Source organism: Pongo abelii, chromosome 7 (assembly GCF_028885655.2).
Source record: "Pongo abelii isolate AG06213 chromosome 7, NHGRI_mPonAbe1-v2.0_pri, whole genome shotgun sequence".
Classification (NCBI taxonomy): Eukaryota; Metazoa; Chordata; class Mammalia; order Primates; family Hominidae; genus Pongo; species Pongo abelii.
In genome coordinates this window covers 135,450,657-135,477,129 of record NC_071992.2, presented here as the reverse complement: position 1 = coordinate 135,477,129, position 26,473 = coordinate 135,450,657, and the positions used below count along the sequence as shown (strand labels likewise).

The 26,473-nt window shown below is 41.6% G+C and overlaps 1 protein-coding gene across 1 annotated transcript in view; it reads right to left on the bottom strand.

Annotated features, from left to right (window-relative positions):
- MAL2 (mal, T cell differentiation protein 2) overlaps window positions 1–19,765 on the bottom strand; it is a 30,049-nt gene extending 10,284 nt beyond the window's left edge. The window contains 2 exon segments of the mRNA NM_001133918.1: window positions 6,490–6,660; window positions 19,611–19,765. Of these exon segments, the coding sequence (NP_001127390.1) occupies window positions 6,490–6,660; window positions 19,611–19,742 (303 nt within the window). The 5' untranslated portion in view covers window positions 19,743–19,765.
- Between the last annotated feature and the right edge of the window lie 6,708 nt (window positions 19,766–26,473).

Below are 26,473 nucleotides of genomic sequence, written 5' to 3'. Positions count from 1 at the left end.
GGTCCCATTGAGCTACAAGCTATGGCTACTCTCTGGCCACTTTGGACTCTTTTGTCCAGGGACAAAAAGGCAGGAAGAGGAGTTACCATCTTGACAAAGGTAGTTGCCACTAAACATCAAGAGAAGGAAGAGCTGCTGGAAGTCAGGATGGCAGTAAGGAGCATATTGCCCTAGTGTATGTGCCACAAGAGGGCGAAAGGAATTATATGTAGACTTCAGGTGATCTACTTGAGGTCTTCTTGGAAGTCTCTCTGCCAATTGTGACTAAAAACAAACAAGTGTAGCAATGCTGGCCTGAAGCAGATGTGGTTGCCAGGGGCCCTGACTCTCTCAGGAATAAGATTTGGATTCACCACCAGGAAACCACTGAGACCACCAGACAGGAAAGCTGAGAAGAGGAATGTAAAATGGTCAGTGGAAGAAGAAGATGAGTACCAGTTGGCCTTGAGACCAACTCCAATGAATAGAGATGTCATGTATCCCTCTAACCTCTCTCCTTTAAGTCTTTCATCAGGAAGAAAGGCACACTGGAACCCCAGAGGAGTGACTCCCCAGATATGTATGGAGAAATGGATCTGCAGTATGACAGTAGAGACTGGAGCATCTAATTGTGCATTGCACACACTTTCCATCAAGAAGGAACTTGATGTTTAGCTGTGAGGCGTGCAGGTAGCTGACAGCCTCCAGCTTCAGTGGATTTGGGATCTGCTACAATGCGTGAGCCAAGGCCACATTCTTCCTGGATATCCCCCAACCCCACTAATGACAGCACAGTGGAGGTACTAGTGCTTGGCCACTTGTGCCCAATATGAAACTCTCAAAGGACAGGCTGTGCTCTGAAGTTTTGTATGGATTTGGTCAAGACTTTGTAGAGTGTATCATTCTGGGTTTTCTTCCTGATCTTACTTCCTCCTTTATTTTCTTTTACAAGTGTTATCTCCCCTTTCCCTTAAACAAACAATAACAACAACAACAAAATGCACAAAAAGCCCAAACCAAAACTCTTGTACTTCTCAATCCATCTTAGAATCTGCTTCCCAGTGAAGCTGAGATAACACATATGTTGTTTTGGCATGCTAGGCTTTTCCTTTTTGGCTACTAACATAATATTAATTAATGCATTAATTTTGTAACAATTTACTTACATTGTCTACTACAACAAACACTTTGACAGCAACTGCTAGATCTTTTTATCACAGTTGTATTCCCAGGCCTAGTATAGGGCCAACCACTCAGTAACTATTCCCAACCCCTGGTGGACTGTACCTATATTTGTATTTGGTCATCCTGAGTGTACTATTCCAATTTGGGCCAGATGTGGGATGTGCGTTGGATGTGTGTTAAGAAGGTCTTCCACAAGCCTCACTCATTGCATTTGACAGCCCAGATCATTTCTGCTAAGTCAGTGGTTCTCAAATGTTAGCCTGCATCAGAACCACCTGGAGAGCTTGTTTAAACACAGACAGTTGAGTCCTATTCCCCGAGTTTCTGACTTAGTAGGTCAGGGTGGAACCTGAGAATTTCCATTTCTGACACGTTTCCAGATGCTGCTGCTCTTCTGGCCAGGACCACCATTTGTAAATCTCTGCCCTAGGCCCCTGGCCTCCACCTATTAGCAGATGAACCCAGCCTCTTTCTTAATTGCCTTCATGTGCTCTTGCTGTTTCACCAATCTTATCAATGCTCACACACCCCAGAGCACTGCCCACTATGTGTTTGCCTTTTCCCTGGGCAACCTCAGCTTCAGGCACAGCTTCCACCCCACCACCCCCGCAAGTGACTATATCTCACATTCTTGTCTTAAGCCCATGTTTGCTCTTTGTTTCAGGGTCAAACTTCCATCTACTAGTTAAAAAAAAAAAAAAAAGAAATGGGGAAAGGATTCCCTATTTAATAAATGGTGCTGGGAAAACTGGCTAGCCATATGTAGAAAGCTGAAACTGGATCCTTCCCTTACACCTTATAATTAATTCAAGATGGACTGAAGACTTAAATGTTAGACCTAAAACCATAAAAACCCTAGAAGAAAGCCTAGGCAATACCATTCAGGACATAGGCATGGGCAAGGACTTCATGTCTACAACACCAAAAGCAATGGCAACAAAAGCCAAAATTGACAAATGGGATCTAATTAAACTAAAGAGCTTTTGCACAGCAAAAGAAACCACCATCAGAGTGAACAGGCAACCTACAGAATGGGAGAAAATTTTTGCAATCTACTCATCTGACAAAGGGCTAATATCCAGAATCTACAATGAACTCAAACAAATTTACAAGAAAAAAACAACCCCATCAAAAAGTGGGCAAAGGATATAAACAGATACTTCTCAAAAGAAGACATTTATGCAGCCAAAAGACACATGAAAAAATGCTCATCATCACTGGCCATCAGAGAAATGCAAATCAAAACCACAATGAGATACCATCTCACACCAGTTAGAATGATGATCATTAAAAAGTCAGGAAACAACAGGTGCTGGAGAGGATATGGAGAAATAGGAACACTTTTACACTGTTGGTGGGACTGTAAACTAGCTCAACCATTGTGGAAGTCAGTGTGGCAATTCCTCAGGGATCTAGAACTAGAAATACCATTTGACCCAGCCATCCCATTACTGGGTATATACCCAAAGGATTATAAAACATGCTGCTATAAAGACACATGCACACATATGTTTATTGCGGCACTATTCATAATAGCAAAGACTTGGAACCAACCCAAATGTCCATCAATGATAGACTGGATTAAGAAAATGTGGCACATACACACCATGGAATACTATGCAGCCATAAAAAATGAGTTCATGTCCTTTGTAGGGACATAGTGGATGAAGCTGGAAACCACCATTCTCAGCAAACTATCACAAGGACAAAAAACCAAACACCGCATGTTCTCATAGGTGGGAATTGAACAATGAGAACACATGGATACAGGAAGGGGAACATCACACACCGGGGCCTGTTGTGGGGTGGGGGGAGGGGGGAGGGATGGCATTAGGAGATATACCTGATATTAAATGACGAGTTAACGGGTGCAGCACACCAACCTGGCACATGTATACATATGTAAGTAACCTGCACGTTGTGCACATGTACCCTAAAACTTAAAGTATTAAAAAAAGTTGGAGTGAGAAAATACGATCTGCAAGTTTATGTAGTAAAACTCTACAAAGTTAATCTTAAAAAAAAAAAGCTGCATTGTGTATAGGGGGATCCTCGTTTACATTAACAGCAGCAAGAAAAATGGATGACAACCACTTTGAACCTCAGTTTTCTCATTTGTAAAAATGAGAACAAGAATACTTATCACCCATAAAGAATTGTCATTCAGGTCAAATAAGCAAATGAATATGGCGCCAGAAAATATAGCTGAGGACATGTAAGATCCTAAGCAGTGGATGGAGCTGGAGGTCGTTATTCTAAGTGAAGTAACTCACTTATTATTTGAAAACCAAATATTGTATGTTCTCAGTTGTAAGTGGGAACCAAGCCATGGACATGCAAAGGCATACGGAGTGGTATAATGGACATTGGAGACTCAGGAGTGGGTGAGGAGAGGAGAAGGAGGGATAAAAAACTACATATTGGGTACAATGTATACTACTCGGGGGGCTGTTACACTAACACCTCAGATTTCACCACTATGCAATTCATTCATGCAATAAAAAACCATATGTACCCTACAAGCTATTGAAATAAAAAAAAATCTTAAAAAAACCAATATATTAAGTGATGTCCATAGTAGGCAAATGATCAAATGTGTGCCAGTTACACTTTGGGGGAATAAAGGGAAACATGTTTAATTGCATAGGATTTTTAAATAGCTCTATTTTTCTAAAATGTATCTTTCCTTAGTACCCTTCCCCTACAAAGGGGACTATAAATTTAGACTCTTCTGTTTAAAGTTCCACAAAAATGGTATTTTCTTCCTCTCCAGAAAAAAAATACAGAAAAGCTATTTCAAAACCAAAATCTCCTTATTTTCCTGGAATAGAATGAGGCAAGTATTTAGTACTTTATATCTGTTATTAGATATTATATTTTTATTTCACTATTTATATCAAAGCTAGAAAGTTCAGGAAAAACTGCTGAAGCTATCTATCATGAATGTAACTTTAATTTCTTAGTCAATAAAACCCAGAAGAAATAGTAAACTCAATATCCTACAACAAATATGTCTAGAAAATAAGTTCTTTATCAAAATCCATTCTTGCTTCCTTCAAGCATGGTATAAAGTGGTAATAAACTATTATCACAGGAGAAAACAACTATTTTTGAGCCATTAATGTCTGACAGTTCCAGAATGCAACAATTAAAAATTGTTACCAACTTGTGACAATTCCATTATATACATGGCTAAAAAGTTTTCCTGGGAGAGTGTACAAAATATGTTACCAAACCTATCAAAAGCCATGCAATAAAAAATGACTGAATAATAATAAAGAAAAAAGACCCACACACAAAAGAAGAAAAAAAGAGAAGCCCTTTCGAAATAGGGAAAACATTTAATAAATTTCTTGAAGACAAGATTTGGCTCTTAGAAAGCATGCCTACCATACAATCAACCCTGTGCATTGCTATTACCATCTTTTGCCTCAGTAACAGTGGACTACTCCAGCTAAAAGACCACAGGTAAGCTTTGCAGCTGACCTATGAAACAAAGATTTCCAATTTCAGCTGTGACTTTCATAAAGTAGCACAATTAAAACAACAGAAACGCTTAACATTTAATTTTCTGAACATCAGATATAATGCTACAAATGGGTGGGAAATGCAAACTTGGGAAAACAAATAAATTAATAAGGACATGAATGACTGTACTCAATACCAAATATATTATTACCATTTTACAGAGGAAGAAATTAAAATTGAGAGAGGTTAACAATTGTGCCCAAGGCTACATAGCTACTAAGCAAACCAGATCTATGCTCAAAGCCCATGCAGGACTGTAACCACGGTACTCCACTTCCTTCTTAGCTTTATACTAAGCTATGCCATTTGCCCCAGGGCTGGCTTAAAGGCCAGCCACATTCCCTACACTTCACCACTAATAACATTTAGGATTACAGTTCCTCTTATGCCCTATAAATAAAACAAGAACAGATATTTAACATCTGCACTAAAGCTGTGGAATAATATGCTGTTATACTTGAAAGAAATATATATAAAGCCTGACTGAAGGTCTGATGTAAGCTTCCAAACACCAAAGTATGATCATAACCTAATGGGGGTTCTTCCTGAACTTCCCTGAAGCACTGTGATCCACTGAGTCATTCTAAAACAGTCTTAGAGAATAAATGGCTGCAAGCATGAAAGACAAGCTCTATATACTAAACAAAAAGTTGATCTAATTTAATGGTGTCATAATTTTAAAAATTGTGTTGATTGCAATTTTTTTTTTTTTTTTTTTTTTTTTTTTTTTTTGAGAGACAAGGTCTTGCTCTGTCTCCTTGGCTGGAGTGCAGTGGTGTGATCATGGCTCACTGCAGCCTCGACCTCCTGGGCTCAAGTGATCCTCCTGCCTCAACTTCCTGAGGAGCTGGGACTACAGGAGTGCAACACCGTGTCCAGATATTTTTTGTAGTTTTTGTAGAGACAGGGTTACACCATGTTTCCTAGGCTGGCCTTGAGCTCCTGGTCTCAAGTGATCCTCCTGCCTCAGCTTCCCAAAGTCCTGGGACTATAGGCATGAGCCACCACACTTGGTCACAAATTTTTTTTTTTTTTTTTTTTTTTGAGATGGAGTCTTGGTCTGTCACCCAGGCTGGAGTACAGTGGCACAATCTAGGCTCACTGCCTCCCGGATTCAAGTAATTCTTCTGCCTCTGCCTCCCAACCAGCTGGGACTACAGGCAAACCCCATCACGCCTGGGGTAATTTTTGTATTTTTAGTAGAGACGGGGTGTCACCATGTTGGCCAGGCTGGTCTTGAACTCCTGACCTCATGATTCACCTGCCTCGGCCTCCCAAAGTGCTGGGATTACAGGCATGAGCTACCACGCTCGGCCACAAATTCATTTTTAAAAACTCACCAATTCTTTTTAATTTGGGACAGACATTTATTATCAATATGAAACATGCCCTTTTCTAAGTATTTGTTTTCTGAAAAAAATACATATTTAAATATCTGAGGCAGAAATTAACGGAAAATTTCAAGATGTGACAATCTTTAGTTCCCAAAGGCATTTGTTCAATTGTTTGATAATTGTAATGCAATTCATTTGCCGTATGAAATGAAACAATTTTTGAGTAACAGTCATCTAAGTTGTAGGAGTAACAGAATTATTTCTCAGCTCTATCAACACAGATTTCACCAACTGGGGCCCTGTTGTCCATCAAGGCAGCCACACACCACCACAGCAGTCTCTGTGGTTGGACCGCTTCTCTCCCATTAGGGGCAACAGAACTGGGACTCTGGCATTTCAGGACAGAATAGGATACAGGTTTCTCCCATCTTCCTGCAATAGACTTAAAATAAAAAGTCCTTACCAGGAAGTTCCAGTTAGCATCAATTTGAGTCACCATGCCAGAGAGGAACAGGCCCAGAAAGAGGAGCGAAAAGAAAAACGCCGTCACGGACACAAACATGACCCATCCTTGTAGTAGAGGTAGAGGAACGTTGGAGGAGGCAACCAAAATCCAGACAAGACCCCCGAACAGCTGAAAGAGAAAAAGAGGGTAATTGGTTTGCTTAAAAGATACCTTTCATACAACAGAATTAAACATGCTTGTATTACCCTCAGCATTGCCTTCATTTTCCTCCCAGACCCCTGCACATATTCCAGCAACCCCACCCCTTCGATTTTCCCCTTATTATGTAAGATGCCTTCTTTCCTCAGGTGCAAGACCAATCCTCCTGCTTGAAGAACTCATCCAACTCCACATCTATATCTTCAGGTTGGACTCTCTTCTTCAACCCATGTACATGTCCAGCATTCCCTCATCATTGACAAATACCTTCCTTTGACCTTACTGATTCTCTGACTACCACTTTTTCAACGAAGGTATTTTTTCAGTCAACCATTTTAACAAATTCATCTTTGCTTGGTCTCCACTTCCTCTCCTTGAAGTTGCTCTTCACATCACTATAAACCAGCTTTTGATCTCATTGCTTCTTAGAGAGTTAGCAAAAAATGGCTAGAATAATAGTTGCAGCTGTTGTATATGGCAGTAAACAATAAAAACTACCATCACTTATTGAGTATTATGTGTTCGACACAGGAATAAATACTTCACATATCTGTGGCTCTAAGTATCAATAAATACCTACTACATTTCAGGCATTATGCCAGGTGCTGGGAATCAAATGGTAAACAGGTTACACTTGGTTTCTGTCACCACAGAACTCACAGTATATTACAGGAAAGAGACAAGCAAGCGATTAAAAAGCTGCTTCATAAATGTCACAATTGGGCAAATACAGGGCACTGCAGGTCCACACAGCAACGGCTATAAATCCAGATTTGAAAATACTTCCTAGAAGCAACAATCCAAAGCACAGGGCTATGGGGTAAAGCAGAGGGAGGAAAGAGGGGTTCCAGGGTGGGAGCTGAGAGGAGCCCTGCACAGGTGAAGAACAAAGCTCAGCAAGACAGGAGGGGCATGTGCTGGTGGGGAATGTAGAGAACTGCACTGGAGACTGAGCGAGGAGGTGCTGAAGCTCGGGCCAAGGAACTGAACTTCGCCTAAGGGCGATGACAAAGCCAAGATCATCTTGAGCAGACACTAGCATGGTCAAGATTTGCCTTTAGAAATTTCTCTCTGGCTAGAATGTGAGAATGGACTGGGGAGGAAAGGGTGGATGGTGAGGGAGCACATCTCTGTGTTTCTCAACTCTATCAACACAGAGATTTCACAAACATTGGGTAACACAGGAGACTGTTATACCAACAGACGGTAAGAATCAGAACACTGAGGACAGAGAGAAAGGAATGGATTAGAGTGAAATTTAGAAGTAGACATGATAATAGTTGGTACCTGATCAGATGTGGGACACAACAGAAAAAGGACAGATAAGGAAAATACCCAGATTTCTGGCATGGGCCACTAGGCTTGAGAGAACACCGCAGGAGAAATGGTGTGAAGATGAGTTTTATGCATCTATCACCACTGGTCTCCTCCATACTACCACGCATTCTTTGCATGGCATTCCAAGCCATTTGCGGTCTGACATGTCTTTTTCATCCTTGTCTCTTGCCACTATGCCCCTCACATTTTGTATTAGGGGGAGAAAAACAATCCACAGTTCCAAGACAAAGATCTTTCACATCCGAGTGGCCTGTTACTTGCATGCCGTGAATGTCATTCCCTCCCTATGTGTACTTGAGATTCTCCCACTCATATCTAATCTTGAGCACATCATTTACAACATTTTTCCTGAGATCCACCCCTGCTCAGTTATGCCTCCCTCCTCTGGGCAACCTCCCTATTGGGCTTTGTTACATCAGTGAGATACACTGTAATTAAATCCCTTTGGCTCTCCATCTGCACTACCAGGCCTTCTTGGTAGCATATCGCTTTATATGTCTCTGTATCCCAAGCCATTTATTAATCTACACAGTAATCCCTTCCTAACCATCAGTCAGGTAGTATGCTAGATTTGGCAGCACAAAACCTTAGGCTACATACCTGCCCTGAAGACACCTCAAGCAAGTGAGAATCAATCTGTGTCTCTGTCTCTCTCACACACACACACACCCAGGGAGAGTGAGAGATAGAGCACGCTCTCAATTATTTGCTTAGTAAACAAGCTAGTGCTCATATGAGAACAGCTTGAGCTCCAAATATTAAAAATCAATACTCATCTGTACATTGCATTTCAGTATCTAGATATCCAAATTACTCCACAAGTCGCTGAAAGTTAAAAACACAAGTTTTAATTCAAGCTTCAAGAAAAGGCCCAATCATATAATTTGTCACTACTTTGAAGAAACATTTTTGAAAGCATAAATGATCACTTGATCAATGATAATCAAATCACCAGTCTAAAAAAATGTATAGTTGTGGTGTATACCTCAAGTCCTAACGTCAAATCAAAAATTAACAATTGATCCAGGAAGTGTTATGAAATAAATCTAATGAATATCAATGCATCTTAAACATTTAACCACCACCCTATCAGTGCCTATAAAAGAAAAAACTTGTTCCTAATAAAATATTATTTACCTTTACATACTATTAAATAAATATCTGAAGGTGATAAGAATGTCTTCCATGGATCAATCTTTCCTTTTTTTCCACTTTCTTTCTGGTAGTCTTTTCTTACTCTCCCACAAAGAATAACCTACATAACTTTAAATACAGTTTAAGAAATATACATTATTATTAAATATCTCTTCTGAGTTATTTCCTGAGAACCTATGTGCAAATATAAAGGATAATAAAAAGCAATTGGCCACTGTTTGTTAGGGACAGGCAGAGCCAAATAGATAAACATAGTAATATGAGTTAGGGATTATGATACATTCACACCTCTAAAGAGGAGGCTATATGATCCTTTGGAATTAAATGCAGCATTTACTAAACCCAGACTGGACCTCAAACAGGCAAGCCCCGAACCTACTGCTAGGTACTATAGAAGAACACTCAAGAAAAAACAAAAAAGGCAAGGTTCCATCTCCAGGAGCTTGAAATAAGGAAGAAACAGACACCATTAAACTGATTCAGGAGCAGATTGTGGTGGGTGCTATAAAAAGAGCTCAACACAGTGTGTTCTGAGAGGCTGGGAGAAGAGAGAAGAAATATAATGAGAAGAATCTGGAAAGGTAGGCAGGGGAGGCAGGCTTCAGAGTAAGCTTTCAAGACAGACCAAGGCTTTGACAGCAGAGGCTATACTGTAAAACAGTATAGATTAACCGTTCTTATCGTACTCAAAATTACAGCCCTTCAAACACCTCAAGGGCTTGGAAGGGAAACTAAATGCTGCATGAACAGGAGTCAGATTCACCTCTTCACTTGTTGGGTATGTGCTGCATGGAAAGGGGAGAGGGAAGGAGTGTATGAATGCCCCCTCTCTCTCACTCACGTAAATGCATATGATACATCCCTAGAGCTGAGACTGTGAAATCTAGGCTCTCTTTGGAAGAGAGAGGATGGGCCAGAGAACATAATTGAGCCCACTTTGGAGGGCCACCATCCTCATTTTGAGACTGTCATACTGGTGTATGGGTCACTCTGGCCTTGACAGTTACTATTCCCTACTTTGTGATTTCCTTTTGACAAAAGCTACTTTTCTTCTTGAGCTTCCCAACTTGGCTCCAATTTAAAAAACTGAACTTAAAAAATTGAGATGACCAATGCTCAGTATATTCACTTCATCTAATTCCAGGCATTAGTGAGCTTAGAGTGTTTGCAAAACAGTGTAATTATCAGCATTCCTGTTTAGTAGAGATGACTCTGGAGGCGGCCATATTTTTAGAAGTAAAAAGCAGAACACAAAAATGGTTAAATCTGACAGAGAACAGATGATAAATACCGTAGCAACTGCAGAGTACACACTGTGAAGAAAGGTATTCGGAACTATTATATGTTTTGCCCACGTTGTTCTCATCATCTTGGATCTGAATCCACATTCTGACCCCTTCTCTGCCACTGCCTTCCACTGCTTTGTAGTGTTCTAAAAAATCCAATAATTATGTATAAAATAGCCAAATGCACCTCAATTTGAAATTTCTTTAAGAAACTAAGTCAGTGCTTATGACTTCAAACCTCAAGCTCTAACAAAAAGACTACCTTTGCTTCCAGGCAATACGAAGGTAAAAACCTCCTAGGAGTAGGTATCAGCCTTTCCCGGTGACTCAGTCACCTTTTATCTTCTTAACCCAACTTTAGGTGTACTGGGTACATACCGGAAGTACTCAAATGTATTCTGAGTTGCAGTTATTAAATTGCTACACATTCCTAAAACAACTGATCTTTTTTTCTGGTTTAACATATGTTTGTTATGTTTGCTTGGTCTCTGCAGACCAGAAAGGTATGACTTGGCTGAATCCCTCCCATAAGAAAACGACAGAAGTATTTATCCACAAATCACACTAAACTGAACCCTCGGGGTTTGATGTTAAAACATGTTTTCACTAGAAACCGTGGAATGGGAAAAATACGTAGTCCCATGGGAAAACATGCTCTTGAGCAAGTAGCAACTCTTGCAATTCTGGGTGCATGAATTACAGATTCTTAACTCATCTCCTATTTGGATGGTCTTATGTTCCCAAAGGATTCCTTTTGCAAATGCCCTTTTTCTTTTCAAATGTCACTTATTTCCTAATTACCTGCTTTTAAACATACCCTCTGACAGCTAAACACTTTTTCAAACCAATTTGACACCTCCATCTTAGTATACCCACAAAGTAAACAGGCTAATTTCTACTGTGACCTATTTTCAATTAATCTTTGGAATGAGAACAGGAAAAGGTAAGTGAATTTGAAAGGATAAAGACTGGCTAAACTACCCATAAGGGAAAACATTATTTAGAACTTTCTGTATTAAGCTCCCTCCTTCTAATTCTATTACCTATATATTGGATATTTCATTATTCTACTGCAGTGAGAATGAACACCCAGCAAACGTAGAGGAAAAGCAAAAAAAATGTTTGTCTTCCAGTCTGGCTTGTAGAGTTAGAGTAAGAGGCTGAAGCTAATGGTGACAGCAGAAATATTATTTAACATTTACTGAGCTCTTATGTTATAAGCACTGTTATAAGGGTTTTATTTGTGCCAATTTAATCCTCACAAACCTTGAGAGACAACATTATTATTCCTACTTTACAGATAATTGAAGTACAAATCCATTAATAACTTCTCCCTAGTTATATAGTTAATAAGTGTTAGACCTGAAATTTGAACTTGGCAATTGGCTTCCAGAATTTATGATTTTAACATTCTGCTATTGTGCCCCTCTCATGGTTTAGTGTTCATTCTAAAGCAGGGTTTCTACCCATATTCCATATGATTTCCTAAAATCATAGAAACTTGGGTGGACAAGTACATATGCATTTTTCTGAGGACACAGTCCACACCTTTCATCAGAATCACAAAGGGGCATGTGCCCCCCCCACCCAGAAATTCAGAACACTTTATCTACTTGTAACCCCTTCTATTTTAATGGATGTTTACTTATGGGGTGCTGCACAGGAAAAATCATGGTTATAGAAGTGTTCAGTATGTTCAGAAATTTATCAGCTAGAAAAAAAAGATCATCTACATTTAGCTACATTTTACATACAATTCGCATTTTGAAAGACTTCTTTAAACTAGAAACGTACTTCAGCCAACAGATACAATATAATAACTGGTAGACATATTTACAAAGCAGCCCACACAAGTATGGATTCATTCACAATGCAACTGTAGATCACTGGTACCACTACAAGGCATATTGCTGCTCCCCTCCCCAAGCTCATCATCTTCCCTGTAATGCTTCTTTTCCTACCACCCTCTCTTTGCATTCCGGCCTCTACCCCTCATCCCCTGAGCATAGAGAAATGATCACACTTGACCATGTTTCTGCCTAGCATGCTGACAGTAAAAATTCTGCTGGATAACTAAACTCCAGTTACCATGTTTTCCAGAAAGACTTCCCTGGCCAGGTGCCATCCCTCGGTGCTTCCACGGTTACTGACGCGTGTATTCTCCACAGCAATTACAACTGGATCAAAATCATGGATCCACATGCCCGTTTCACCCACTAGACTGTGACGTCAGAGTTGGTGACATTGCCTTCAACATCTCTGTACGCTCATTACCCAGGATGGTGCTTTCTACAGAAGGTCCTCAATCCATCCTCCTTGAAATGAACAGAAACCAACCGGCGTGTGTAATGTATGGTTCCAGAAGAGAATGCTCTAGGAGTGCAGCTTGGGATGCTAGGAACACACTCCGGTCTGGAGCCCAGCTCACTCCCTGGTTCACGGTGGATGTCCAAAAATAGGCATGAAAACGAGTGAAGCGAGAATATGTACTTCTCAATTCCCAAGTTATTATTGGTGACACCCACCACCTAGTACCAGATCTCAGGAGGCTGAGATGGAAAGTTATGGGAAACTTTGTACCTCTTGCCAGTTGAATTCATGACACCCAATTTTAAATCTTTTTTCGGCCCCAAATTTGCCCACATGACCTATTTCTATTGTAACTGCCACTGGAACTTTTGACCAGGGTAAATCTTGTGCCTTCTCCCAGTGCCTCCTGCTCCCCTCATCAGTCCCCGTCTGTCCTCTAACCATGCTGACTTCTGTCCAAACTGCTTCTGGACTGGCCCTGGCATAGGCCTGGCATAGTATTGCATCTCTAATACTTGCATTAGAGATGCAAGGCAGCAAGGTGTTTATTTATTTAATTAGGAAAACAGAACAAATTCTGGGATGTAATGAGAAATGACACACACATAAGAGGCTTATGACCAAAATACATTAGTACTCATTGCAAAAGAAGTTACTTTTTAGCTTTACATTTGAAGGCTTTAAAAATATGTCTGAGAGTGCTATAGAGAGTTATACTTTCTTCCTCCCCATGTGACCGAAACCTCCAATTCAGCTGCTTAAATAGCTGACACTGACCCTAAAATGGAAAGCTCATATTACAGAGGAGAAATATGTTCTGGTTCTTTTTATTCTTCTTTATAATAATTCCTCTTGATTTTGAAAATTCTCTTTTCATGTTTGCAGGTAACTAGTTATCACTTTTAGGTTAAAACTGTTCCTGCGTGCCAATGCCCTGATATTGGCCAGACCCGTATAAATCACTGCCTCTTTCCTTTCTTTTTACCTTCCTCCTTCTCATAGCTACTATACAAAAATTGAGACTGTTATATATGTTGTCTATAAAAGGACATGGTACTCTCACCTAAAATAGAACACTTAGGAAATTCAAGTTAAAGTGCAGAAACCTGGAGAAGAATTATGGCAGTTTACATGCTAGGCAAGATTTAAGAGGGCATCTACTCCCAAGCTGCCCTTCTCCACTCCAGCCAATGTCTCCAGACTATTTTCACATACTGCTCAGTTTGTACTATAGAACAAACAAGTAGCATTTGTTAAGTACTGCATGTGCATGATACTGGGTATGCCAACCTGGTTCCTGTCCTTTGTCATTACAGTGTCATTTCTATTCAGCCATATGACTGCAAATACACCATGTCCACAGCTCCTACCACCACATACAACATTTCTATCAGGCTCTACAAATCAAATCTCTTCTCCATGACTTTTTCCTTTGGAGCTCAAGGTGAATCTTTTCAGCTACTTGGTTTAAAGTTTTCAATATTTCAGTTCTTCGTATTTTTTTTTTAAAGGACTGCCAGTCGGAGCAAATGATTGTTGATAATAATCTCTGGCAGGGGCATTGGTTTATTTTCCCTTATGAAACTTTAAAGGTTGTTTATTTATTCATTTATCATTTTGGGGATGTAGTTTCGCTCTTATTTCCCAGGCTGGAGGGCAAGGGTGCGATCTTGGCTCACTGCAACTCTGCCTCCCAGGTTCAAGCGATTCTCCTGCCACGGCCTCCCAAGTAGCTGGGATTACAGTCATGTGCCACCACACCCGGCCAATTTTGTATTTTTAGTAGAGATGGGGCTTTCACCATGTTGGTCAGGCTGGTCTCGAACTCCTGACCTCAGGTGATCCACCTCTTCAGCCTCCCAAAGTGCTGGGATTACAGGCATGAGCCACCACGCCCGGCCTAAAGATTCTTTTAATGTGGATGAAGATTTTTAATCCAGAGGCAAAGGAAAAAAAATACTTACAGTTTTAAAACCCATTTAGGAGACAACTATGTCCATGGACAGCTCCCTCTGGCACACTGCAAATAAGCAATGTCCCTTCACAGTCAAAATTTATTTTCCAGGCAATAAACTCTATACATCAGAACATATACATGTTCCTAGTCCAAAGTCAAAGCTCTCAGTTGAAAATAACCTGAAGTCCCTTTCATAGATTTATCTGCATGACTCAACCTGCCTCCCCTAAAGCCCCTCCCTCACAATCATCCTTTCATTAACATTTGTTTTTCTGGCATAATTCCTCGGAGTTACATCTTATATTTAAGTTTAGTCTAGGTATCATTTTGGGGCAAGTCAAACTTTACATACTTAATTGACTTCCCAAACCTCAAACCTCTCTCTCTTCTTCTCCATCCTTCTTTCATTGGTTCTATTTCAGGTTCTTTTCATCCCTTATCTAAACTATTGCAATAAGCCCCCTAACTGCTCTTCCTGCCTTCAGTCTCTTTGTTTTACAACCAAACTTCATCACTCAAAGGTTTCTAAGACACAAGTTGGATCAAGTTTATCTCTGTCCTTCACAGCTTTCCATCAGACAATAAATCCAATGCCTTGGCCTAGCATTTCTCAGCAAACCAGAACCTGAGTCCTACCTGCTGTTTTTCCTTCTTCTGCCACTGCCCACCAAAATCTCACAACTGACAGAACGTTCTTGCCATTGTCCTTCTTGTCTCTGTGTCTGTACATGTCCTTGTTTCTACCTGGAATTCTCTTTCCCATTTTCTAATGAACCATGGCTCATTATTGAAGGCTAACCTCAAATGTCTCCACCTCATTAATGCTGCCTCTTCTGACCTCTCCAGAAGTCAGATGTACTCTATCCTGCTTTTCCACAATACTTTTTATAAACCTATATTAGCACTTCATACACAGCACAGTAATTCTTTCTTGACTTTATATTCCACCAAACAGTAATTTCTTTTAAGGGCAGGAGCCATGTTAGCTACTCTATTTTCAGGGCATAAAAGAAGGCTTGATGCATAGTGTATTCTTAATTATAAGCTGAGTAAATGAAAATTACTATGGCACCCAAAACACTGCAGTTAGAAGCATGTGAATAAGAATCCTAGAGTATCTCCCACAAAGATAAATGTGAATGAATAACTTAGGAATATAAGTAGTTTCTTAAACACTAAAACTGCAAAATAAATCACAATGAATTCAATGATTATCTGTATTCTTTTTCGTGATTAATACTATTAAAAATTCAATTTTTCTTGCGCATTTTACAAGATAAGCTCATTGAGAGCAGGGACCCTAAATATCTTGTTCAGCCCAATAGTGCAGATGATCCAATGTTATTTTTTAAAGTAGATAGACCCACCTGAAAAATGTTTTAGCTGCAGTTCACTTCCCATACTTAATTCTTTCTTCTCTGAATGGTAGTTACTTTTGTGAATATACTCTCAACTAGGTTATAGGTCTTTCCGGTGAGGAAGGGTTTAAACATCTTTGTTCCCAGAGGAGTGCCTTGCACATAGTAGGTATTCAGTAAATACCTGATGAGTGATTTTTATAAAATATTCACTCAAAAAACTGAGATTTTGAAAATGAGAATTTTGAAGGTGATGTCTTCCATTCTAAGCTAAAAGGCTTAGCTTTGCAATATTAACTTAGTATTAAACTCTGTGGCAAGCATACATTGGTAAGTATTGCTAAGGCCAAAACCAAAGAGCTGACAATTAGGTATCCAGGAGTGGAACACACCTATCTCCCTATCTCAAAAAAAAAAAAAAAAAAAATCACTATGCATGCGAGGTTGTAATATTCTCCACTTAAGAAGCCAGTGCTATAATGCTTTTCCTGGTGCTCGTAGGCTGGCACTATTTATATATTTTGTAATATCTCCCCAACAAATGGCTTATATCTGACAGGCTGTGAATAGAATACATTAAGAGGAATTGGGCATGAATACTTTGAGCCAAGTTAAATGGTAAGTGTGAGAACCCAACTCCAAGAGCATGGTGTCAATAGTGTAGTCAACTGTTGATAGCCCAGTCCTCCTTTGTCAGGTACAATTTTCACATGTTAAGTTTCAGAAGGCAATGGGACAGAAATGAAGAACTCTTAAAGACAAACGAATTTGAACAGAAGGTCAAAATTAAAATGGACTTTGAGGATATCCAGAAACACGGGCAGAGGTTAAAAAAATGGGTCCCCAGAATGGAGATCACTTAGCATTTAGGACAGTACCTGGGAAATTCTCACATTTACTTTACAGGTTGAGGAATTTCTGAGGAGGAGCCATGGGCGATGGCCAATTTTAAAAGAATCAGAAAATTAGATGGAAATTGAGACATCTAGGAGCTAAGTTGCTTCAAAAGTGTTCGGTTAGCTTCTATCTGTACATCCACTCAAGATGAGTATTCTAAATATAGGGGTAACAAGGCAACTTTGATCTCTGCTCTCTTAAAGCATGTAAATCAATATCTCTAAACAGTCCTAAAGGATGAGAGCCGAGGAGCTATAATTTGACTCTAGTGGTCTCTTGTTTTGTTTCTCTAAGGTCACCAGTTTCATTGGAACATTTTGGTCATTTTTCAATGGGGTGGGGGAGACTGATATTCAAGTAAAGGAGATAAAGGGGGCCTAAAATGTAAACTTATTGAGTTGGCCATAAAAAGAGAGAGAAGCAAACTAATAAGCTTTTGGAAGAGATGCTGTTCTACCTAGCCAAGAGTGTGAGACATGTTTCAGGATGTACGAAACCAGAGGAAATGAGATAAGAGGATTAGATTGGACACTTCTGTGAGTCTGGGATCCCTCCTAGGTTGGGGAGTGGTGGTAGTTTTAGCAGATAGAGAGAATTCACATCTATGAAAGCCGAGCTGTCTTCTCTAGGCTCTGAATATTAGAATCACCAGGGAAGCTTTAAAAAATAACTAGTGAACTCTGACACTCCCCCGGAGATTCTGATTTAATTAGTCTGGGCTGGCAACAGTATTTTAAAAAGCTGTTCAAGTTATTAAGTACAGCAAGAATTGAGAACTAACCACTGGGCTAGATTAAAAAAAGATATAATGGGGAGGGGGAGGGGAACTTGACAAAGTCACTTTCTACTCTTTTCCCTCAGAATTAGGCCTTGTGTCCTAAAAGTCTGACATGACTACAGGTTCTTGAGATGGTATTTGATTAGAGGGCATATGGATAAGCCTTCTTTGCATATACACATGTATATATATTTACATATACACACACATGTATCTTTACATACATACATACATATATTTGAATAAACATTAGAAAAATATAACCAGAATATCAAATTTGAAATTTCATGTATATTATTGCTTAAGAAGAAGCAAAAGTACTGAAGTTTAGAAAGTATTTCAATGAACTCTGTAAATTCTAGTACAGGTGGAATGAGGATATGGCAAAAACTTCTCAAAGAGGTAGGCAAAAAACTGGAGCTTGCAGAACACGGAATAAAGTAGCCGAGAACCTAAGAAATCGTTCTTTGCAGATCTTCCAGTTCTAAACGTGTCTCCCTCCCACAGCAAGGCAGCCAGCCCAATGCCATCCTCTCTCCGCTCTTCCCACATGGATGCCTGCACCTCATCCCAAGCACTCAGATGCTTCTGAACCAGGCTCAAACTCAAACCAGCCTCGCAGTCAGAATCCCATTACTGATGTCATAGCCTGCAACTCACTCACGTCTCCTCTTTCAGATTCATATCTGGGCTAAACTTAACTTAGGGTGGTGTGACTACCTTAGCATAATAGAACAGTGCTCACAAGGTGTTCCAGCTCCACAAGCACAAAAGTGAAACCAAAGCGACCCAAATAAAGGTTATGCAAGCTCAAAGGCGAGGGTGAGGGGAGAGATGAAAATCCTAAACCGAGCAAACAATACTAGCCTGCCGGAAAGGCACTAACTCGCTAACATTTCACTTTTTATTTGCCATTCTCAGGCATGATGCAACCTCAGGTTGCCCAATTTATATTTGCACATTTTCTACTTGTCCACAAGGAGCTTTGAAAGTTTCCAACTCCATAAAATTCCATTTAAAAAGTTCAAGTGCTACCTAAAAAGGTTGCACGACAGGCAGGTGACCCCACCTTTACTTGAGCCCAACAAAGTGTGCTAAAAAGGTTTGGAGTTGCGTAAGGAGGCCAGGAAGTGAGAAGGTGCAAAGGCAGGCAGAGAAGAACTCGACAGCCACGTTTCCACATTTCTCCCACCATTCTCACGCCCACTGGATTAGAAACTGCCCAGGGCATGGCACATAACTCACCTTTCTCCTTGCCCTGCCTCCTGCCCAGCTCCTGTTTCCAATCCAAAGGCCACTAATGATGGCAAGGGTGAGTGGGGAAAAAGCATGCCCAAGTCCTCAGCCCTCTTCCTCTTCCTGTTGCCTCCTGCCCCCACTTTCCACAGCGTGGCAGCCTCCAGGTCACCCAGTCATCGGCTACACCTTTGCACCACCCAACAAAATGGCAGGTTAGCAACAGGCGAGGCCGAGAGCCAGGAGCTCGCTCCGGCCAAGCGCGGCCCCTGGCCATGCCCTGGGTTTCTAAAGGCGCCTCTGAGCCCCAACACCTTTCTTTCCTCCACATCCCCAATCTTCGGCCCTGCCGGGCCGCCTACTCGCCCTCCCCAGGCAATTTCTGTCGCCCACGGGGAAGCAGGTGCCCGCGTAACAGGTGCTAGGAGGGAGGGCCCGGGAGGCGGCGCGGGGCACGGAGAGGACCTCGGGAGGGAGCGCAGGACAAGGTCACGTCGAAGAGAAGAAGCCGGGGGCGGACGCAGAGGAAGACAGCCCGGGGGACAAGGATGCCGCCGCCTGTCCTCGCTCCCCGCGCAACCCTCGCTCCGGGCGGCCCTACTTACAATCTCCAGGCAGACGAAGGCGCCCGAGTAGGTCCGCAGGATGTCGGGGCCGGCGGGCAGGGTGACCCGGGGCACCGGGAAGGACACGGCGGGGTTCGGGGGCGGCGGGACTGACGCTCCGCCGGCCGACATGCTGCCGCTGCCGCTGCTGCGTCTCCGCGCGCCGCCGCCGCCTCCCGCCTCCGCCTCCCGGGCTCCTGCCGCCGCCGCCGCCGCCGCCGCCGCCGCTGGGCTCCGCGGGGTCCGGGTGCGCCGCGCGGGAGGAGGCGTGGCCGTGGGGGGGGGGGTCCTCGAGCCCCGCCCCGTCACGTGGGCCCAGGTGAGCGCCGCTTCGCCCTGGCGCCCGAGCCACTCGCGATCACGTGCACAGGTGCGGCTATTGCAGCCGCCGGGCGCGGTCCTCCCAGCTCCACCGACCTCACCTCCTGCTCCGCTGGCCAGAGCCAGCGCTCCGCGGGCGTCTCCATGCGCACCCCATACACCTGATGGCTATTTTTACCTTCTAGCCCTCCCCTTAGTTTGCACCTGTGCTCTCCACCTGTCTTCTCCCCAACTCTCACAGCGCGCCCTCGCCCACTGTGCTCAATCTGACAGATACACAGGTCTTGGGGCTGTGACTCAGAAGGTAAAATCGAGGTCACCAGTCACACTTAAAAAGTGGGGTGCTTATGTTTTAAATGGGACTCGAGTGGGATTTTTTTAAACGCCACTCGGGCAGCGTCGCGCGTGGGAGTCGGATGAGTCAGCTGCAGCAGCCACTGGCGCGGGGTCCCTGCAGGTCACCGGAGGTGTCCTCGTCAGTGAAACGGGGATGTGAAATCCACTGGCATAGATGCTCACATTAGATCATATAACATGAAAAGAGTTTAGCGCACAGTAAGTTCCTTAAATGCTAGCTGATATAATGACAGCTCTTTTCCTTACACACGCGCCTATCACTGCTCAGTGGACACACGACGTTGCATGGGTTATATTTTTTTAAGTAGAACTTTTAATTATTGATTTCACTGCTATAAAACTACTTGCTTATTGCCTTTTAAGGGCTTAAGGGAATTTTTTTTTTTGAGTCTATGTATGGTTCGAATTCCCTGCTCTAGTTTATCTCCATTTATCTCCATTTTATCCTTGGTTTTAACGTCAACATTTTGTAAGTTCAACAGAGGAGATGAGCTTAATTATCTTGTTTGCTAAAGATGAGCAAATCTACCAAATCTACACGCATCAGCACACACAGGTAGACCACGTTGGAAAAAAACATTGGCTAATCTCATCAGACATTCTCCAAGTTGAATCCTGACCTTGCCTGTCAGGTTCAGTCTCTGAGGAACTGTATTTAGCACTATGCTCTGGTCAGCAGATTCTAGTTACTCTACTTCTCTATTATTTTAATAAGTGAAACTCATAGGTGTGGTTGTGGCATCCGGGTAAAAACCACAAAGCAGGGTGTGGGTGAAACCTTTTGTATATCCCTCCTCTCTCCACCTCTTAGTCACCACTTTCTGGTATTTAATGTGTGGTGTTTGTTTAACAGGAAATTTTAAGTTTTCTGCATTGATTTGTTTGATCGATGAGCCCTGTCTGTGTTCAGACTCTGATTGGCACGGGATAATCTTTTTGTTTTATTTTCTGCCTAAGAATTCTCAGTAAGCACTTAAAAAATGTTCAAAGGAAAGACTTCAAAGAAGTAATCATGGAGATGATCAGCAACTACACCATGCCTAAAATATTTTAGTGAATGAACTTAATATGTCCTTGGAGTTTCTAGAAGGGCTAATGATTCAGAAGAGCCTCAAGTGAGCTTATTTTAGCATTGCCACCTAGGAGAACACTTTCAACTGGGTCTCTTACTGCACCCTCCTTGCTGTACTGCATATCCTCAGCCATCTTTGCTTTGCCTCTACTTCCTGCTTCCACAGTGACCAGAGGCATGAAAAAGGTTGTCAATGAGCCCTCTGTTATTGTAACATATTATCTGCTTGAAAAAGAACACTTATTTTTATTTTTATTTTTATTTTTTTGAGACAGAATCTAACTCTGTTTCCTAGGCTGAAGTGCAATAGTGTGGTCTTGGCTCACTGCAATCTCTGCCTCCAGGGATCAAGTGATTCTCCCGCCTCAGCCTCCTGAGCAGCTGGGAATACAGGCACGTGCCACCACACCGGGCTAATTTTAGTATTTTTAGTAGAGACAGGGTTTCACTATGTTGGCCAGGCTGGTCTCAAACTCCTGACCTGGTGATCCACCCACCTCAGGCTCCCAAAGTGCTGGGATTACAGGCGTGAGCCACTGCGCTTGGCTGAAAGAGAACTCTTTTCTAGAATGCTTTTTTCTCTTATGATCGCTACCAACACCTGTTTGTTCTTGATAATACCAGTTTCCTTCTAGTGAAGGCAACACTTCTAAAATCAAAGGAAGAAAATGCACTTAGCTCCACTCCACCCCACTCCTCTGCCTCTTCCTCCAGGACACTAACCATGAACTCTTAACAGTTTCAAATTTCTGCTCTTTTCCCATCCTGTTCTGGTGGTTCCTGACTTCCAGCATAACTGTAACCCTGCTCATAGACTTCCTTTGAACTCCGTTTTTATGGAATGTCAACACTCATGTTATAATATTTTCAATGATCTTGAATCAAAACAACTTGCTGCCGTCAATAAATTCTCACCTTATTATTGGGAATTTTTATGCTGCCATTCTCTTGGACACTGACATTCTGATGACTGTCTCCTATTGGTTTCTCTCTTTTATCCCCAATTCTTTGGCCTCCAGCCTTACCATCCCTTGTATTCTCTCATTGGCCCCATTCTAGCTTTTCTAGCTTCCCCATCCAGCCTGTGCTTATGGGAAGGCATTTCTGCGATGCTCGTATTGGTCCCACATTGCTTCCCATCTTGTACTTGACTCTAAACTTACTCTCACCGTTCCTTATTCTTCAGCTTGAGTTCAACCCACAATCTACATCTGCCCTCTCTGAATCATTCATCACACTGCCCAGGGTTGCTGAAAGAAGGTCATAATAAAGACTCTTAGTTCCACTACTAATTCATGTGATCTAATCTTGACTGAGCCTTAGGGATCCCCAGTTGTCATTTTCCTTTTACCTCCCCCCGCCTCCCCCGCTGCCACCCGCATGCCTGGCAATATTTCTCTCAGTTCTTATCCCATAGCTTCTTTTGTTTTACCTGTCCTTGTGCCTGTCACAAGTAGACTTATGTTCAGCGAATGAAAACAAATCTAGACTGTTCCACCCTTCCATAGTTTCTTTTAGCTTACAAGAAGTTTTAGGACATCTAGCCAGTAATACTTGTTTCATTGAAAACACTGCCATCAATCCAGTTATCCAAGACAAACACCTGGGTGTTTCCCTTGGTACCTCCTTCTCATGACACATATTTAATCAGTCACCAGGTTCTGGCAGTTCTACCATTTTATTTTCTAGAATATATGCACTTTCCGTTCTATTGTTCTGACTCACTATCCCTCTCACAGTGAATGCTCTTCTCACAAGGAATATGCTTCTGACAGTGAATTTCCCTCTCTTATATTCTCTGCACTGCTATCTGAATGATCTCTAAACAGAAAATTTGTTAGTCACCCCTCTACTTAAAATGCCTCCAATTCCTTACTTTTCTCGGGACCCATTACAGATGCCCTGGAGTGCATTCAAGGTATTTCTGGCACGTGGCTTCTGATGAGCCCTCCCACCTCACCAGCCTTGTTGATCCACCTACATCTTCAATACCTCCTGCTTCCAACATTTACACATTCTCCTCTCTTTTGCAGGACATCCTTTCTTCTTACCACTCCCATATCCTAAACCTATTTTCTGTATATTTTGGGTCACAGGGACAGATCTTTCTGGCAGCCTTTCTCTGCTCATTCAAGATTATGTAGGGCCCCCTGTCACCCAGTGTGTTTCTATAACCTGCTGTGCTTAATCCACATAGAGAACGTATATCACTGAATTGAAATTGTGTTTTTACTTGTCTCCTATTCCTTGCTAGTGTTCTGTAACAGGATATTAAATTGAAAAGTTCAGTGGAGGCACCAGGAGATGGTAGATATCAGATACCAACATGAGCTGTCAATCAGACCACCAGAAGTTTTAAAGTGGCCCGACTGTGATCTCCTTAGACAATCTATAAACCCCTTACTTCTGTCAAGAATATGAAAAGCTCAGGAGTTAGAGGATTTGGAAAGATTTCTTTTTTGGCAGTGGAGTGGGGAGGCACTGTGCTGGGAATCACACTTCACTCTTCCCCTCCTCCATCCCCTTCTTCCTCACTGGAGGAAACAGCTGAGTTTTATTCACATTATATAATAGAAACTCAAGTAAAATCAGCTGACCAATTGAACGCTGCATCTAAATTTCTATGCTTCATCGTTGTTCCTATGCTACTTCATGTTTCATAAGAAGTGTTTCTTTCCCTAGGCAAAGTTGAGCCCCATCTCAGCTTTTTACCATTTCCCCTTTGTATTTTTCTTAGGAAATTAATTCTTAATTTTCTTTTCTGTCTCCTCAATGTTCAATTTTTGCTTTATACACAGCCTTTCTCTTTGAATATCTATGTTTCCCTTATCATCAAAAACAGCAACAAGTAATTCCAGTCCAAAATATAATAACCAGGACTAGATTAACCTTCCTTGCACGAAACAGCTAAAATCCCAGAGGAAATTTATGAAACAATAGTTTCAGACATTGCACTTCAGGTAACGCAGAACAGTGATCCATTGGAGATGGGAAAAAATGATGTGAGCCCTGTGATTTCCCCAGCTTGGGGAGAGTTTTCAGAGCACAGGGAGGGGAGACACTGGTGGAAGCTAGCAGTCTCCATGAGATGAGGTGGTGAAGCTGGGAATTTGAGGAGGCCAACCAAGCTAGAGTTCACAGAGTACTGGGGAGAAAAGAGCTGTGTACAGATAAACACTGGGAGGCCAGCAAAGGCCCCCTTTATTAAATCTTCAACTGAGTGCTGATTAGCACATGAAGGTGACTAACTTACCCAAGGCCAGGGCAGAAACATTCCAAAGGAGCAGAGGAATAATCCCAGGAATTCATGCAGGACCAGGAATAGTCCATGTTTCCACCATTCAGAGTGGAAAATCTAATTAATGGAGCACTGGATAGAATATTCAGAAGAGTATTGCCTCAGTACTGGGGCAAAGTCAACCTCAGACGAAAAAAAAAAAAAGAGAGGCTGCTTTCTTTTTTTTTTTTTTTTTTGTGCAGAGAAACTCCCATTTTTATTTTATTTATTTATTTTTTTTTTTATTTTTTGAGTTTATTTCTTTATTTCTTTTTTTTTTCTTTTCTTTTTTTTTTTTCTTTTATTATTATTATTATTATACTTTAGGTTTTATGGTACATGTGCGCAATGTGCAGGTAAGTTACATAAGTATACATGTGCCATGCTGGTGCGCTGCACTCACCAACTCGTCATCTAGCATTAGGTATATCTCCCAATGCTATCCCTCCCCCCTCCCCCCAACCCACAACAGTCCCCGAAGTGTGATGTTCCCCTTCCTGTGTCCATGTGTTCTCATTGTTCAATTCCCACCTATGAGTGAGAATATGCGGTGTTTGGTTTTTTGTTCTTGCGATAGTTTACTGAGAATGATGATTTCCAATTTCATCCATGTCCCTACAAAGGACATGAACTCATCATTTTTTATGGCTGCATAGTATTCCATGGTGTATATGTGCCACATTTTCTTAATCCAGTCTATCATTGTTGGACATTTGGGTTGGTTCCAAGTCTTTGCTATTGTGAATAATGCGGCAATAAACATACGTGTGCATGTGTCTTTATAGCAGCATGATTTATAGTCCTTTGGGTATATACCCAGTAATGGGATGGCTGGGTCGAATGGAATTTCTAGTTCTAGATCCCTGAGGAATCGCCACACTGACTTCCACAAGGGTTGAACTAGTTTACAGTCCCACCAACAGTGTAAAAGTGTTCCTATTTCTCCACATCCTCTCCAGCACCTGTTGTTTCCTGACTTTTTAATGATTGCCATTCTAACTGGTGTGAGATGGTATCTCATTGTGGTTTTGATTTGCATTTCTCTGATGGCCAGTGATGGTGAGCATTTTTTCATGTGTTTTTTGGCTGCATAAATGTCTTCTTTTGAGAAGTGTCTGTTCATGTCCTTCGCCCACTTTTTGATGGGGTTGTTTGTTTTTTTCTTGTAAATTTGTTGGAGTTCATTGTAGATTCTGGATATTAGCCCTTTGTCAGATGAGTAGGTTGCGAAAATTTTCTCCCATTTTGTAGTCAAATTGTCCCTGTTTGCAGATGACATGATAGTATATCTAGAAAACCCCATTGTCTCAGCCCAAAATCTCCTTAAGCTGATAAGCAACTTCAGCAAAGTCTCAGGATACAAAATCAATGTGCAAAAATCACAAGCATTCTTATACATCAATAACAGACAAACACAGAGCCAAATCATGAGTGAACTCCCATTCACAATTGCTTCAAAGAGAATAAAATACCTAGGAATCCAACTTACAAGGGATGTGAAAGACCTCTTCAAGGAGAACTACAAACCACTGCTCAAGGAAATAAAAGAGGATACAAACAAGTGGAAGAACATTCCATGCTCATGGGTAGGAAGAATCAATATCATGAAAATGGCCATCCTTCCCAAGGTAATTTACAGATTCAATGCCATCCCCATCAAGCTACCAATGACTTTCTTCACAGAATTGGAAAAAACTACTTTAAAGTTCATATGGAACCAAAAAAGAACCCGCATCGCCAAGTCAATCCTAAGCCAAAAGAACAAAGGTGGAGGCATCACACTACCTGACTTCAAACTATACTACAAGGCTACAGTAACCAAAACAGCATGGTACT